General features: G+C 44.4%; 1 protein-coding gene across 9 annotated transcripts in view; it reads left to right on the forward strand.

The window, feature by feature from the left end:
- The window catches only part of WDR31 (WD repeat domain 31), a 30,944-nt gene extending 18,648 nt beyond the window's left edge, over positions 1–12,296 (forward strand). For 2 of the 9 annotated variants that reach the window (XM_070375066.1, XM_070375067.1), the window contains 2 exons: positions 4,493–4,572; positions 9,994–12,287. In XM_070375066.1, the coding sequence (XP_070231167.1) occupies positions 4,493–4,572; positions 9,994–10,101 (188 nt within the window). In that variant the 3' untranslated portion in view covers positions 10,102–12,287. Of the gene's footprint in view, positions 1–4,492 lie in introns of all 9 variants that reach the window. The other 7 variants (XM_070375070.1, XM_070375075.1, XM_070375068.1 and 4 more) reach the window with 7 other exon arrangements.
- Positions 12,297–13,166: the final 870 nt, after the last annotated feature.

The raw sequence follows: 13,166 nt of genomic DNA on the forward strand, positions 1-13,166 counted from the left end.
TAAGGAGCCTGCCTCTCAGTTCAGTTCAGTTCAGTCACTCAGTCGTGTCCGACTCTTTGCGACCCATGAATTGCAGCAAGCCAGGCCTCCCTGTCCATCACCAACTCCTGGAGTTCACTCAAACTCATGTCCGTCGAGTCGGTGATGCCATCCAGCCATCTCATCCTCTGTCGTCCCCTTCTCCTCCTGCCCCCAATCCCTCCCAGCATCGGAGTCTTCTCCAATGAGTCAACTCTTCACATGAGGTAGCCAAAGTATTGGAGTTTCAGCTTTAGCATCAGTCCTTCCAATGAACACCCAGGACTGATCTCTTTTAGAATGGACGGGTTGGATCTCCTTGCAGTCCAAGGGACTCTCAAGAGTCTTCTCCAACACCACAGTTCAAAAGCATCAATTCTTCAGTGCTCAGCTTTCTTCACAGTCCAACTCTCACATCCATACATGACCACTGGAAAACCATAGCCTTGACTAGATGGACCTTTGTTGGTGAAGTAATGTCTCTGCTTTTGAATATGCTATCGTATTGGTTGGTCATAACTTTCCTTCCAAGGAGTAAGCATCTTTTAATTTCATGGCTGTAGTCACCATCTGCAGTGATTTTGGAGCCCCCAAAAATAAAGTCTGACACTGTTTCCACTGTTTTCCCATCTATCTGCCATGAAGTGATGGGACTGGTTGCCATGATCTTAGTTTTCTGAATGTTGAGCTTTAAGCCAACTTTTTCACTCTCCTTTTTCACTTTCATCAAGAGGCTTTTTAGTTCGTCTTCACTTTCTGCCATAAGGGTGGTGTCATCTGCATGTCTGAAGTTATTGATATTTCTCCCTGCAATCTTGATTCCAGCTTGTGCTTCTTCTAGCCCAGCATTTCTCATGATGTACTCTGCATGTAAGTTAAATAAACAGGGTGACAATATACAGCCTTGAAGTACTCCTTTTCCTATTTGGAACCAGTCTGTTGTTCCATGTCCAGTTCTAACTGTTGCTTCCTGACCTGCATATAGGTTTCTCAAGAGGCAGGTCAGGTGGTCTGGTATTCCCATCTCTTTCAGAATTTTCCACAGTTTATTGTGATCCACATAGTCAAAGGCTTTGGCATGGTCAATAAAGCAGAAATTGATGTTTTTCTGGAACTCTCTTGCTTTTTCGATGATCCAGAGGATGTTGGCAATGTTATCTTTGGTTCCTCTGCCTTTTCTAAAACCAGCTTGAACATCTGGAAGTTCACGGTTCATGTATTGCTGAAGCCTGGCTTGGAGAATTTTGAGCATTACTTTACTAACATGTGAGATGAGTGCAATTGTGCGGTAGTTTGAGCATTCTTCGGCATTGCCTTTCTTTGGGATTGGAATGAAAACTGACCTTTTCCAGTCCTGTGGCCACTGCTGAGTTTTCCAAATTTGCTGGCATAATGAATGCAGCACTTTCACAGCATCATCTTTCAGGATTTGAAATAGCTCAACTGGAATTCCATCAACTCCACTAGCTTTGTTCATAGTGATGCTTTCTAAGGCCCACTTGACTTCACATTCCAGGATGTCTGGCTGTAGGTGAGTAGTCACACCATCATGATTATCTGGGTCATGAAGATCTTTTTTTGTACAGTTCTTCTGTGTATTCTTGCCATCTGTTCTTAATATCTTCTGCTTCTGTTAGGTCCATACCATTTCTGTCCTTTATCGAGCCCATCTTTGCATGAAATGTTCCCTTGGTATCTCTAATTTTCTTGAGGAGATCGCTAGTCTTTCCCATTCTGTTGTTTTCCTCTATTGCTTTGCATTGATGGCTGAAGAAGGCTTTCTTATCTCTCCTTGCTATTCTCTGGAACTCTGCGTTCAGATGCTTATATCTTTCCTTTTCTCCTTTGCTTTTCACGTCTCTTCTTTTCACAGCTATTTGTAAGGCCTCCCCAGACAGCCGTTTTGCTTTTTTGCATTTCTTTTCCATGGGGATGGTCTTGATCCCTGTCTCCTGTACAGTGTCACGAACCTCAGTCCATAGTTCATCAGGCACTCTATCTATCAGATCTAGTCCCTTAAATCTATTTCTCACTTCCACTGTATAATCCTAAGGGATTTGATTTAGGTCATACCTGAATGGTCTAGTGGTTTTCCCTACTTTCTTCAATTTAAGTCTGAATTTGGCAACAAGGAGTTCATGATCTGAGCCACAGTCAGCTCCTGGTCTTGTTTTTGCTGACTGTATAGAGCTTCTCCATCTTTGGCTGCAAAGAATATAATCAATCTGATTTTGGTGTTGACCATCTGGTGATGTCCATGTGTAGAGTCTTCTGTTGTGTTTTTGGAAGAGGATGTTTGCTATGACCATTCTCTTGGCAAAACACTATTAGCCTTTGCCCTGCTTCATTCCGTATTCCAAGGCCAAATTTGCCTGTTACCCCAGGTGTTTCTTGACTTCCTACTTTTGCGTTCCAATCCCCTATAATGAAAAGGACATCTTTTTTGGGTGTTAGTTCTAAAAGATCTTGTAGGTCATCATAGAACCATTCAACTTCAGCTTCTTCAGTTTTACTGGTTGGGGTATAGGCTTGGATTACTGTGATATTGAATGGTTTGCCTTGGAAACAAACAGAGATCATTCTATCATTTTTGAGATTGCATCCAAATACTGCATTTTGGACTCTTTTGTTGACCATGATGGCTACTCCATTTCTTCTAAGGGATTCCTGCCCACAGTAGTAGATATAATGGTCATCTGAGTTAAATTCGCCCATTCCAGTGCATTTTAGTTCGCTGATTCCTAGAATGTCGACGTTCCCTCTTGCCATCTCCTGTTTGACCACTTCCAATTTGCCTTGATTCATGGACCTGACATTCTAGGTTCCTATGCAATATTGCTCTTTGCAGCATCGGACCTTGCTTCTATCACCAGTTCCATCCACAACTGGGTATTGTTTTTGCTTTGGCTCCATGCCTTCATTCTTCTGGAGTTATTTCCCCACTGATCTCTAGTAGCATATTGGGCACCTACTGACCTGGGGAGTTCCTCTTTCAGTATCCTATCATTTTGCCTTTTCATACTGTTCATGGGGTTCTCAAGGCAAGAATACTGAAGTGGTTTGCCATTCCCTTCTGCTTCTCAAAGATACATGATGTCCTACAGGTTTCTTTAAAACTCTTTCTTCCATTGCTCAGCATATACAGAGTCACCCATGTCCTGCCACTGTCCACCACCATAGTGGTTAAGAGATGACATCGAGATCAGACTCCCTGTCCAACTGGCTAGAAGCTGTCACCACGTAACCCCTGGTATCATGTACAGACACCTTCCTAAAAGCTCAAATATATTTGGTTCCTTCATTCTTTCTACCTGAAGTTCCTCATCATGTTTTAAGTTGTGATGCTAAAAATGTCTGGAAAAGAGAACAAGAATTGCTGCTTTAAGATTCATTTTCAAGGGCTAAAACGAGAGCCTCAGTTTGGTGGGGGCGACATATGGGGTAAGGATAGTCTCAGAAAGACTCTGGCCTCTCTTGACTCTGCAGCTGAGGTTTGGGATCGTAGTAAGGTCACGCAAAGCACCAGAGAAAGACATGCTTTGGGGAGCCAGCTCGCCACAGTTTCCTCGATGTGCTGGTGTGCCTGAGCCAGCTTCTACTCGCTGACTGTTAAATATTCAGGAATATTTAATATGGTCATGGCAGGAGTATTTAACATCACAAAAATTGGCAAATGCTGTGAATGAAGGTTTGTTTTTTTTCTTTCCAAAAAGCCAGTTTACCAGCACCCCACTGTCTCCATACTATTCTGTCCTAGACACTGGCTTCTGGCAGACACAGGGCTAGTGTTCATTTAGAGACCCTCAAGCCAAATCCCTTCGACAATCATCTCCCAGAAACTCAGCTCCTAGCAGGGGAGGATAGGGTCACCCTCCTCAGACGTGTGGGGTCATGTCTAGCGGCTTCCACAGTGAGTGCAGTCAGGTACCCTGACCTGGGCGTGTTGGAGGAGCAGCTGTTGTAGATTCAGGGATGGAAACCGAGACCAGGGAGGACCAGGTGTGAAAGCGCTGCTCTGCCCGCCAGGCGTGCACTTGTGCTCTTAGAAGAGCAGCCTGCAAGATGCTGACGGAGGAGAGTGGGTCAGCAGCCCCAAACTGCCCCGCAGGTGCCCTGTCAGCCTTTGTCCTGAAAGGACAAAGCAAGTCCCTGGGGCGCCGCAGCTGAAGATTAGTATCCTTACCTTTTGCTCTGCGCTTTGTACTCTGGGCAAGCGCCCGAGGGCAGCGTTCTAACACGGCCTTGCAGCGAGGCCCCAGTTGTCCAGTGTACTTCAGGTGGAATACGTCCTGTGCTGACAACCTGGGCTTGACTTCCCCACTGAAAGCTCCTCTGAGGCACTGGGTGCCTCTCTTACCTGGGTTAGACGCGTATACATAGCACGCGCTTCATCTCTGTAGGTTTCTTACAAAGACGCCGCCTTCCATGATATGGCACCCTTGGTCTAACATGCCGGTTCCCCCTTCCTCCCCAGCCTGCCTTTTCACCTTGTCTCTGGATGGATCAGGACCTTTGACTTCCCTGGCGGTGGCCGACTCCATCTCCTTATTGTGTGTGAGTTTCAGCAGAGGAATTCACTTACTCAGGGTGGACCGCAGCCAAGGGCTGGAACTGCGGGAAGTGGCAGCATTCTGAGGCCAAGAGACCTTCAGTGGACAAGAGCAAACTGTGGCCTCTTCTTTCTCAGTGTGACTTTGTGTTTTTCCATGTCCTCTTGAGGGGAGGGTGATGTGGAGCTGATGCTCTTTGCTTAGGTTCCCTTGGAAGATATGTCAGTGTTAGAAGTCAATTTAAGTCAAAATCAGGTGCAGAGATTAGAAATACGGACTCAAATGTGGTTCTCAATTCAAATTAAATCCAAGTATAATTTTTAGTGAGCGTTGGGGACTACTCTTTAAGAAAAGTGAGTTTATGAGCCTCTTGCCTTTTGAGATGGCCCACACTCTTTTATCTGTGGAGTGTTTCTCCCAAGGCCATCTTACCTTCCGAGATGGACTGCATTATGTTCATGGAATGTGTATCTCTCTTAAAAAAAGAAAAAGGTTTATAGCTCAGAATGATGACCTGTGGGTGTAAGAGTGATAGGCCTCTGTCTGTGAGAGTCAGAACACAGGTCTGAGTCTACTGAACTGACCTTTTCCATGTCTCCACGAAAGAAAAAAGTGTAGTGGAGAGAGAAACTGTTGTGGTTGCCTCACAATTATCTAGATGGGAAAGGTTAGTGCAGCTCCATGGAAGAAATTGATTGCAGACATGAGATTAAGCTCTAATCACAGCCCCTTCCCAGTGTGAAGAGTCAAAGTTAGGGCCAGGAAGCAAAAGCCACCCGGGTAAGTGCTGCATGAACAGGAAGCCTGCAATGGCGGGCAAAGAGGCTGACAGCCACCCTGCCTGCCCGGAGTCGGACGGATCATCAGACCCATTCCACGGACACGGGAACCGAGAGATTAAGGCTAAGAAGAATTTCATTTGTGTATTTTAGTATCTTTACTTAGTTTTATATAACCCTTCCTGGGAGATGGCCAGAGTGAGGCAAAGAGAGTGCCTGCCATGACAATGGAACACGTAGAAAGAAGTAGAAAGATGGACTCAACCGTGCCAGCCACTGAGCCCCCCTCGGTGAAGAGGAGCAGAGTGCTCCCATCTGTCTGGGTGGTCCCCAGGAGATCGGTCCCGAGCCTGGTGCTCACAAGCCTGCTTTCCTCCAGGGAAAGTAGACTCACTCCTGCCTCCAGGCAAGCCCACACATAAGGCAGCTGAGGCCTAGAAAGTCCCTTTCTGATGAGTCCCAAAGAGTCCTCTCTGGCCCCTGCCTGACCCTGATACCTGTCCCTGACAGCCATCTTCCATGTCCCCCTCTTGCTCCTCTTTGGGGCCAGCTCCTCCATGCTGTCTCCACCACCGGAGAGGAGCATCTTAAGCTGATGCAAAGCATCAGAACCATGTTGGACTCTCCATTTCCCCATTCAACTGGATGATCTTGGGAAAGTTAAAAAACCTCAATTTCCTCACTTAGAAGATGGAGCTCATAACCCTACTTTCCTCACAGGGCTGTTCTGAGAATTGGACCATGTTAAATGCCAAGCAAGCTGCTGGATGCTCACAGTTGGCAGCCCCAGCTCCTCACTGCCCTCTTTGCCCAGACTAAATGCTGTCCTTCCCATGTGACACATTCACCACTCCTTCACCCATTCTCCTTAGATGGTGATTTCTAACCCTTCAGTCATTGTTCAGCTTCCCTGTGATCCCTTAAGTTACAGATTTTTGAGCCCTAGAAGGACATGGTGAGAGAGGAAGAGGCCTCACTGAGCACCATATGGCTGAACACGCATATTCCCACTGTGGTTCTGCTAGTCCCCTGTCACAGATGAGAAAACTGAGGCCTGGGGACATGCAGTCCTCTGCCCGAGGTTACACACGTGGGGAGGAGCCCTTTGCCTCACCCCTTAGCCTCTGCATGATGTCACAAAGTCCACTTTAGAAATTCTTAGACCGTGACATTGTTTGTATCTTTTCTAGACCAGTTATCAACTTTTTGGCTCCAAGGAGATCCTCCTGACAAGGGGCCTGGGAGTAGTAGACAGGTGTCTCCGGGAAAGTCCTGCTGCTGCTGCTGCTGCTAAGTCGCTTCAGCCGTGTCCCACTCTGTGCGACCCCATAGATGGCAGCCCACCAGGCTCCCCCGTTCCTGGGATTCTCCAGGCAAGAGTCCTGGAGTGGGGTGCCGTTGCCTTCTCCGGGGAAAGTCCTAGCGAGTCTTAAACTAGTGGTGCTACAGCTGAGCCTTTTTTTCCAGGAAGAAGACAGGGTCTAAGGGAGTGGGTTGGGAGGGGGTCTCAGGGAAGACGGATTGGAGGGAATGTATGTGAGAAAATTCGGAGAAGGCAATGGCACGCCACTCCAGTACTCTTGCCTGGAAAATCCCATGGATGGAGAACCCTGGTAGGCTGCAGTCTGTGGGGTCGCACAGAGTCGGACACGACTGAAGCGACTTAGCAGCAGCAGTAGCAGCGTGTGAGAAAATTAAAGGGCTCTGACGAGCCCAGTTCTATTACCAATTAAATCATTTCCCTACACTCTACACCTGCTTGATGTAAAAATTCCTCATCTGTGCATTTTAAGTAGAAAATAGACTCATAAATGCACGTTTTTATAGGATATTTCAGTCTTATATGCCCTAATGCATTCATTTGTTCATGGAACATCTCATTTTAGAGTCTATTCCTCTAAAATCACATAAGGGAACCTTCCAAAGACAGTTGACTTTTTTTTTCTTTTTTGGCCGTGCAGCACACATGGCATTCGGGATCTTAGTTCCCTCACCAGGGATCAAACCCATGCCCCTGCAGTTGAACTGTGGAGTCTTAACCACTGGACCGCCAGAAAAGTCCAGCCTTTTTCTATAAAAGTATTTAAGCCCTTGGAATCTGGCTAATTATATTGCAAATTTTTAAAAATTCATATATTTACTTATATAAGTTGAAAATATTTATATATTAATATTTAAGGAAATGCATAGTGATTATTTATGACCTTTTAAAAATATTTATTTGTTTTTTTTGGTGGCTTAAACTATCTTATGAGGACCTTTATTTTTTCTAAAAGGTTAAAAATAACCTGGAAAAGGGTGTTTTCTTTAAAATAGCAGCATTTCTACCTGCAAGTATTGTGATGCAGTGAACATCTTTGGTATCCTCACAGTATCGAACAAGTCCTGATTATCACTGACTTCCTGAACAATGATTATTAAAGAAGGTTCCTGAAGAATTCTGAGTGTTCAGTCACCAAAACAGAAATAATATCTGATCTTTCAGGACAGCAGCAGAAATGTGCCTTCAGATGTGTGTTTTCAACATTGGTATTGAGATTGTTTTCAGTCTATAAGGACCTTTGTTTTGACACAGGGATTGCAAGTATAGAACTCAAGAATAGGGGACTATAGAACTCCCCTTCCCTTCTGGCCTTCAGTCTTTCCCAGCATCAGGGCCTTTTCAGATGAGTCAGTTCTTCACATCAGGTGGCCAAAGCACTGCAGTTTCAGCTTCAGCATCAGTCCTTCCAATGAATATTCAGGAATTATTTCCTTTAGGATGGACTGATTCGATCTCCTTGCTCTCCAAGAGACTCTCAAGAATCTTTTCCAACACTGCAGTCCAAAAGCATCAATTTTTCTGCTCTCAGCTTTCTTTATAGTCCAACTCTCAAATCCATAAATGACTACTGGAAAAACCATAGCTTTGACTAGATGGACCTTTGTTGGCAAAGTAACGTCTCTGCTTTTTAATATGCTGTCTAAATTGGTCATAACTTCTTCCAAGGAGCAAGCGTCTTTTAATTTCATGGCTGCAGTCACCATCTGCAGTGATTTTGGAGCCCAAAAATAAAGTCTGTCACTGTTTCTACTGTTTCCCCATCTATTTTCCATGAAGTGATGGGACCAGATGCCATGATCTTCGTTTTCTGAATGTTGAGTTTTAAGCCAACTTTTTCATTCTCCTCTTTCACTTTCATCAAGAGGCTCTTTAATTCTTTGCTTTCTTCCCTAAGTGTTATGTCATCTGTGTATCTGAGGTTATTGATATTTCTCCCGGCAATCTTGATTCCAGCTTGTGCTTCATTCAGCCCAGCATTTCTCATGATGTACTCTGCATATAAGTTAAATAAACAGGATGACAGTATACAGCCTTGACGTACTCCTTTCCCTATTTGGAACTAATCTGTTGTTCCATGTCCAGTTCTAACTGTTGCTTCCTGACCTGCATACAGATTTCTCAGGAGGCAGGTCAGGTGGTGTGGTATTCCCATCTCTTTAAGAATTTTCCAGTTTGTTGTGATCCACACACTTAAAGGCTTTGGCATAGTCAATAAAGCAGAAGTACATGTTTTTCTGGAACTCTCTTGCTTTTCTTATGATCCAGCAGATGTTGGCAATTTGATCTCTGGTTCCTCTGCCTTTTCTAAATCCAGCTTGAACATCTGGAAGTTCATGGTTCACATACTGTTGAAGCCTGGCTTGGAGAATTTTGAGCATTACTTTACTAGTGCTTGAGATGAGTGCAATTATGCGGTAGTTTGAGCATTCTTTGGCATTGCGTTTCTTTGGGATTGGAATGAAAACTGACCTTTTCCAGTCCTGTGGCCACTGCTGAGTTTTCCAAATTTGCTGGCATATTGAGTGCAGCACTTTCACAGCATCATCTTTTAGGATTTGAAATAACTGGAATTCCATTACCTCCACTTGACTTTGCATTGCAGGATGTCTGACTCTAGTCCAGTAATCATTCCATCATGGTTATCTGAGGCATGAAGATCTTTTTTGTATAGTTCTTCTGTGTATTCTTGCTACCTCTTCTTAATATCTTCTGCTTCTGTTAGGTCCATACTATTTCTATCCTTTATTGTGCCCATCTTTGCATGAAAAGTTCCCTTGGTATCTCTGATTTTCTTGAGGAGATCTCTAGTCTTTCCCATTCTGTTGTTTTCCTCTATTTCTTTGCACTGATCTAAGGAAGGCTTTCTTGTCTCTCCTTGATATTCTTTGGAACTCTTCATTCAAATGGGTATATCTTTCCTTTTCTCCTTTGCCTTTCACTTCTCTTCTTTTCATAGCTATTTGTAAGGCCTCCTCAGACAACGATTTGCCTTTTTCATTTCTTTTCCTCGAGGATGGTCTTGATCCCTGCCTCCGTACAATGTCACGAACCTCCGTCCGTAGTTCTTCAGGCACTCTGTCCATTTGATCTAATCCCTTGAATCTATTTGTCACTTCTGTATAATCAAAAGGGATTTGATTTAGGTCATACTTGAATGGTCTAGTGGTTTTCCCTACCTTCAATTTAAGTCTGAATTTGGCAATACTATTCTGAATCTGGCAATAATGGTAATCTATTATCATTATCAATGGTAGTCTATTGATGGTCTGTTTTTTCCTTGTATCTACAATGGCCTTTGACTTGGCTGACCGACGGAATGCAGAGGAACAAATGCTATGCAAGTCTGAGGTTCAGCCTTAGAGCTTGCAGCTTCACTTTTACCCTCTTGGAACCCTCTTGTTGCTCCGAGGCCTCCACACTGGAGAGGTAACGGAGGCCCTGTGGGAAAGAAGCCAGAACCACTACACAGACGAACAAGGTCTCCTTGGACCTTCCAGCCCTGCCAGACCCACAGCCGAATGCAGCCACTGATGACATCAGAAGAGAAACTGGACAACCAGCCACTCAGTCATGAAGAACAACCAGTTGTTTAAAGACTCTAAGTTTGGGAACAGTTTGTTATGTAGCAGTAGAGCTAAGTGAAACAGTTTGTGTTCTAATCTTGAGCCAAGTTCCTTTGTTTCAACATGTTTGTAAGATAGATTCATATTGTTGGATAGTCTTGTATTGTGTGACAATATTATAATTTATCCACTTAACTACTGATGGGCATATGGGAAGTTTCTAGTTTGGGATGCTTATAAATAGTGCTGCTATGAACATTCTATTAATAAGTCATGTGATGAAATCTGCCTGCATTTGTGTTCACTGTATAAGCAGGGGAGGCCTTTCTGAGCCACAGTGTATCTTACATGATCAGCTTTAGTAGATACCACCTCTTTTTCCAAAAAGTTTGTCCCAGTTCACATTCCCACCAGCTGTAAGACATTTAGCAGAGTTTCCGTTCCATATCCGTGCTAACACTTGGTGCTCTTAACCTTTCCTTAAAACTCTCAGCTTTAAAGATGAGTGCAGGGACTTACTGGTGGTCCAGTGGCTAAGACCGCACTCCCAATGCAGGTTTGATTCCTGATGAGGAAACTAGATCCCACATGCCACAACTAAGACTCAAAATATAAATAAGTAAATGGGTGTGTAAATGAAGACCGCAGTAGGGAGGTGTCAGCTCTGTGAGCCAACATTAGAAAGAAGCTGGACCAACTGGTTTTGATTCTACCATTCTTCCTGACACGGCCAGTTAAGAGGCCAGAATTTAAAACAGATTCTTATATGCTCTATACTTTACAAACCACTTTCACAACCATAATTTCATCTGAGTCTCCTAATAAAATAACCCTGGTATCAACTAGCACTGCATATCTAGGTGCTGAACTCAGTCCATCCAGAAATATTCCTTTGGAAACTGGCCACCTTAATATGACTGATAACCTTGCTGACATTTAAAATGAGGCTGCATGGAACATTGTCCATGATTCACCCTAAGTGCAAAACACAGGTGACAAAACAGCCCCATACGGCCTCGTCCTATTTTGGTAAAACATATCTGCATGTATGTCTGTACTCATACATGAAGGTCTGGAAGAAATAGAGCAAAAATGTTAACAGTGTTATCTCTGAGTATTGAGCTTCAAGATGAATTTATTTTCTACTTTATGCCTGTATTTTTTTTATAATGAGGATGAATTAGTTTCATTTTAAAAATTTAATTATTTTTGAAGTCAATAACACATTTATATAGTCATAATCAAGAGTACAAGAAGTTACACAGCAGTCTCCTCTTCATCCACGTCTACCTTCCATCTGGCTGCCTCAAGAAGTAACCAGTGTTCCAGCATCTGCAGAACCCTTCCAGAGACGTTTCATGCATACACTACAAGCAAACACATAAATTTAATTCTTCTGACACTTTTATGATAAAAAAAAGACTTTTCATTTTGAAGAAAACGTTGTAGAACGTGTTGTGATGTGGAAGGATAAGTAGAAAGACTACACAACGGTGCATAGAGTAGACATTTTATAATGGTAGTGCTGTGGTTGCTAAGTCGTGTCTGACTCTTGTGACCCATGAACTGTGGCCTGCCAGGCCCCTCTGTCCATGGGTTTGTGTTTCTCCAGGCAAGAATACTGGAGTGGGTTGCCACTTCTCCAGGGGATCTTCCTGACCCAGGAATCAAACCTGGGTCTTCTGCATTGCAGGCAGGTTCTTTACCAACTGAGCTACAAGGTAAGCACCTATTTTATAATAATTTATGAAAAAAATTATATATGTAAAATACTAAAAGGCTATATACCCAAATGTCTTTGTGGTCACTTCTGTGTGTAGGATTGTGGGGTGTGGCCTGGGTTTAGGGTGTGGACCCCAGCACCACAATGCCTGGTTCGGATCCCAGTCAGCCTCCTCTTAGCCTCACGGACCTGGGGCCAGGGACCTACCTGTGTCTCCGTGCCGTCACCTGTGAAATGGAGATTATATGATGGTAATACCTGCTCACAGAGTGTCATCAGAAATGTCACAGGTTCAGGTAGAGCCCCTCAAATAGTGCCTAGCATCGCTCCTGAGTATCATATTATTATTCATCTGAGTCACCTAATTTTTCCGTATTGGACATGTATTACAATAAAAGTTAAAGAGTAAATTCCCATGAGAGAAGGGAAACAGATGTAGAGGCAAGCGCCGATGAGAAAGTGCCACAGAAAAGCGTGCAGACCACGAGGCCCTGTGGACCCACCAAGGAGGGTGGGGCCCGGCTTCCTGATTTTGACTAACAGCCCCGTGAGAGGGTCCCTTTGCCTGGTGCTGCCCGCTGAGCACTCCAAGAGCAGAGATGGACTTTGGCCATCTCTCTCTGGGCATTCAGAGAAGGCTTTTGAGACCTTCCTGGAAACTCCCCTGTCCCTTCCTTATATAAACAACCTCTTGCAACTCTGCCACTGTCTTCCTTCCTGGCAGGGGTCACGTGAGGAAAGATTTCAGAGTAAGTGTGAGGTCTTACCTGGCTGTGCCTGGCCCAACTCATACCAAGGAGCTCCGGGGGACCATTACTGCCAGCCCAACGTGGCAGAAGGTCTGGGGGTTTGGAGAATGAGATGCTTCACAGCCCAGCTGGAGGAAGAACTGTCCGATTACAGTTTTGAGTTTCCAAATACAATCCAGGCAGCATGGGCAGGAGGCCTGTTGTCCTGTGTCTGCCTGGGGATAGAGCGGGGAGGGGAAAACAGATGAAGGGAGGGACTGAAAGCCCAGGGCTGGGAGCTGGAGGCCCTGCGGGTCCAGCCTCAGCTCGCACATTTCAAAAACTGATGTTAGCTGGGAAAGATTCTCAATTTCGTCAAAATCCAATCACTGCTTACAGAACTCCTCAAGTTGATCTGGGAATACAATGCCAGGTGTGACCTGCTTGGCGAGAGTAATTATGTGAACTACTTTATATTTGA

The sequence above is a fragment of the Bos mutus genome, chromosome 8 (assembly GCF_027580195.1).
Source record: "Bos mutus isolate GX-2022 chromosome 8, NWIPB_WYAK_1.1, whole genome shotgun sequence".
Classification (NCBI taxonomy): Eukaryota; Metazoa; Chordata; class Mammalia; order Artiodactyla; family Bovidae; genus Bos; species Bos mutus.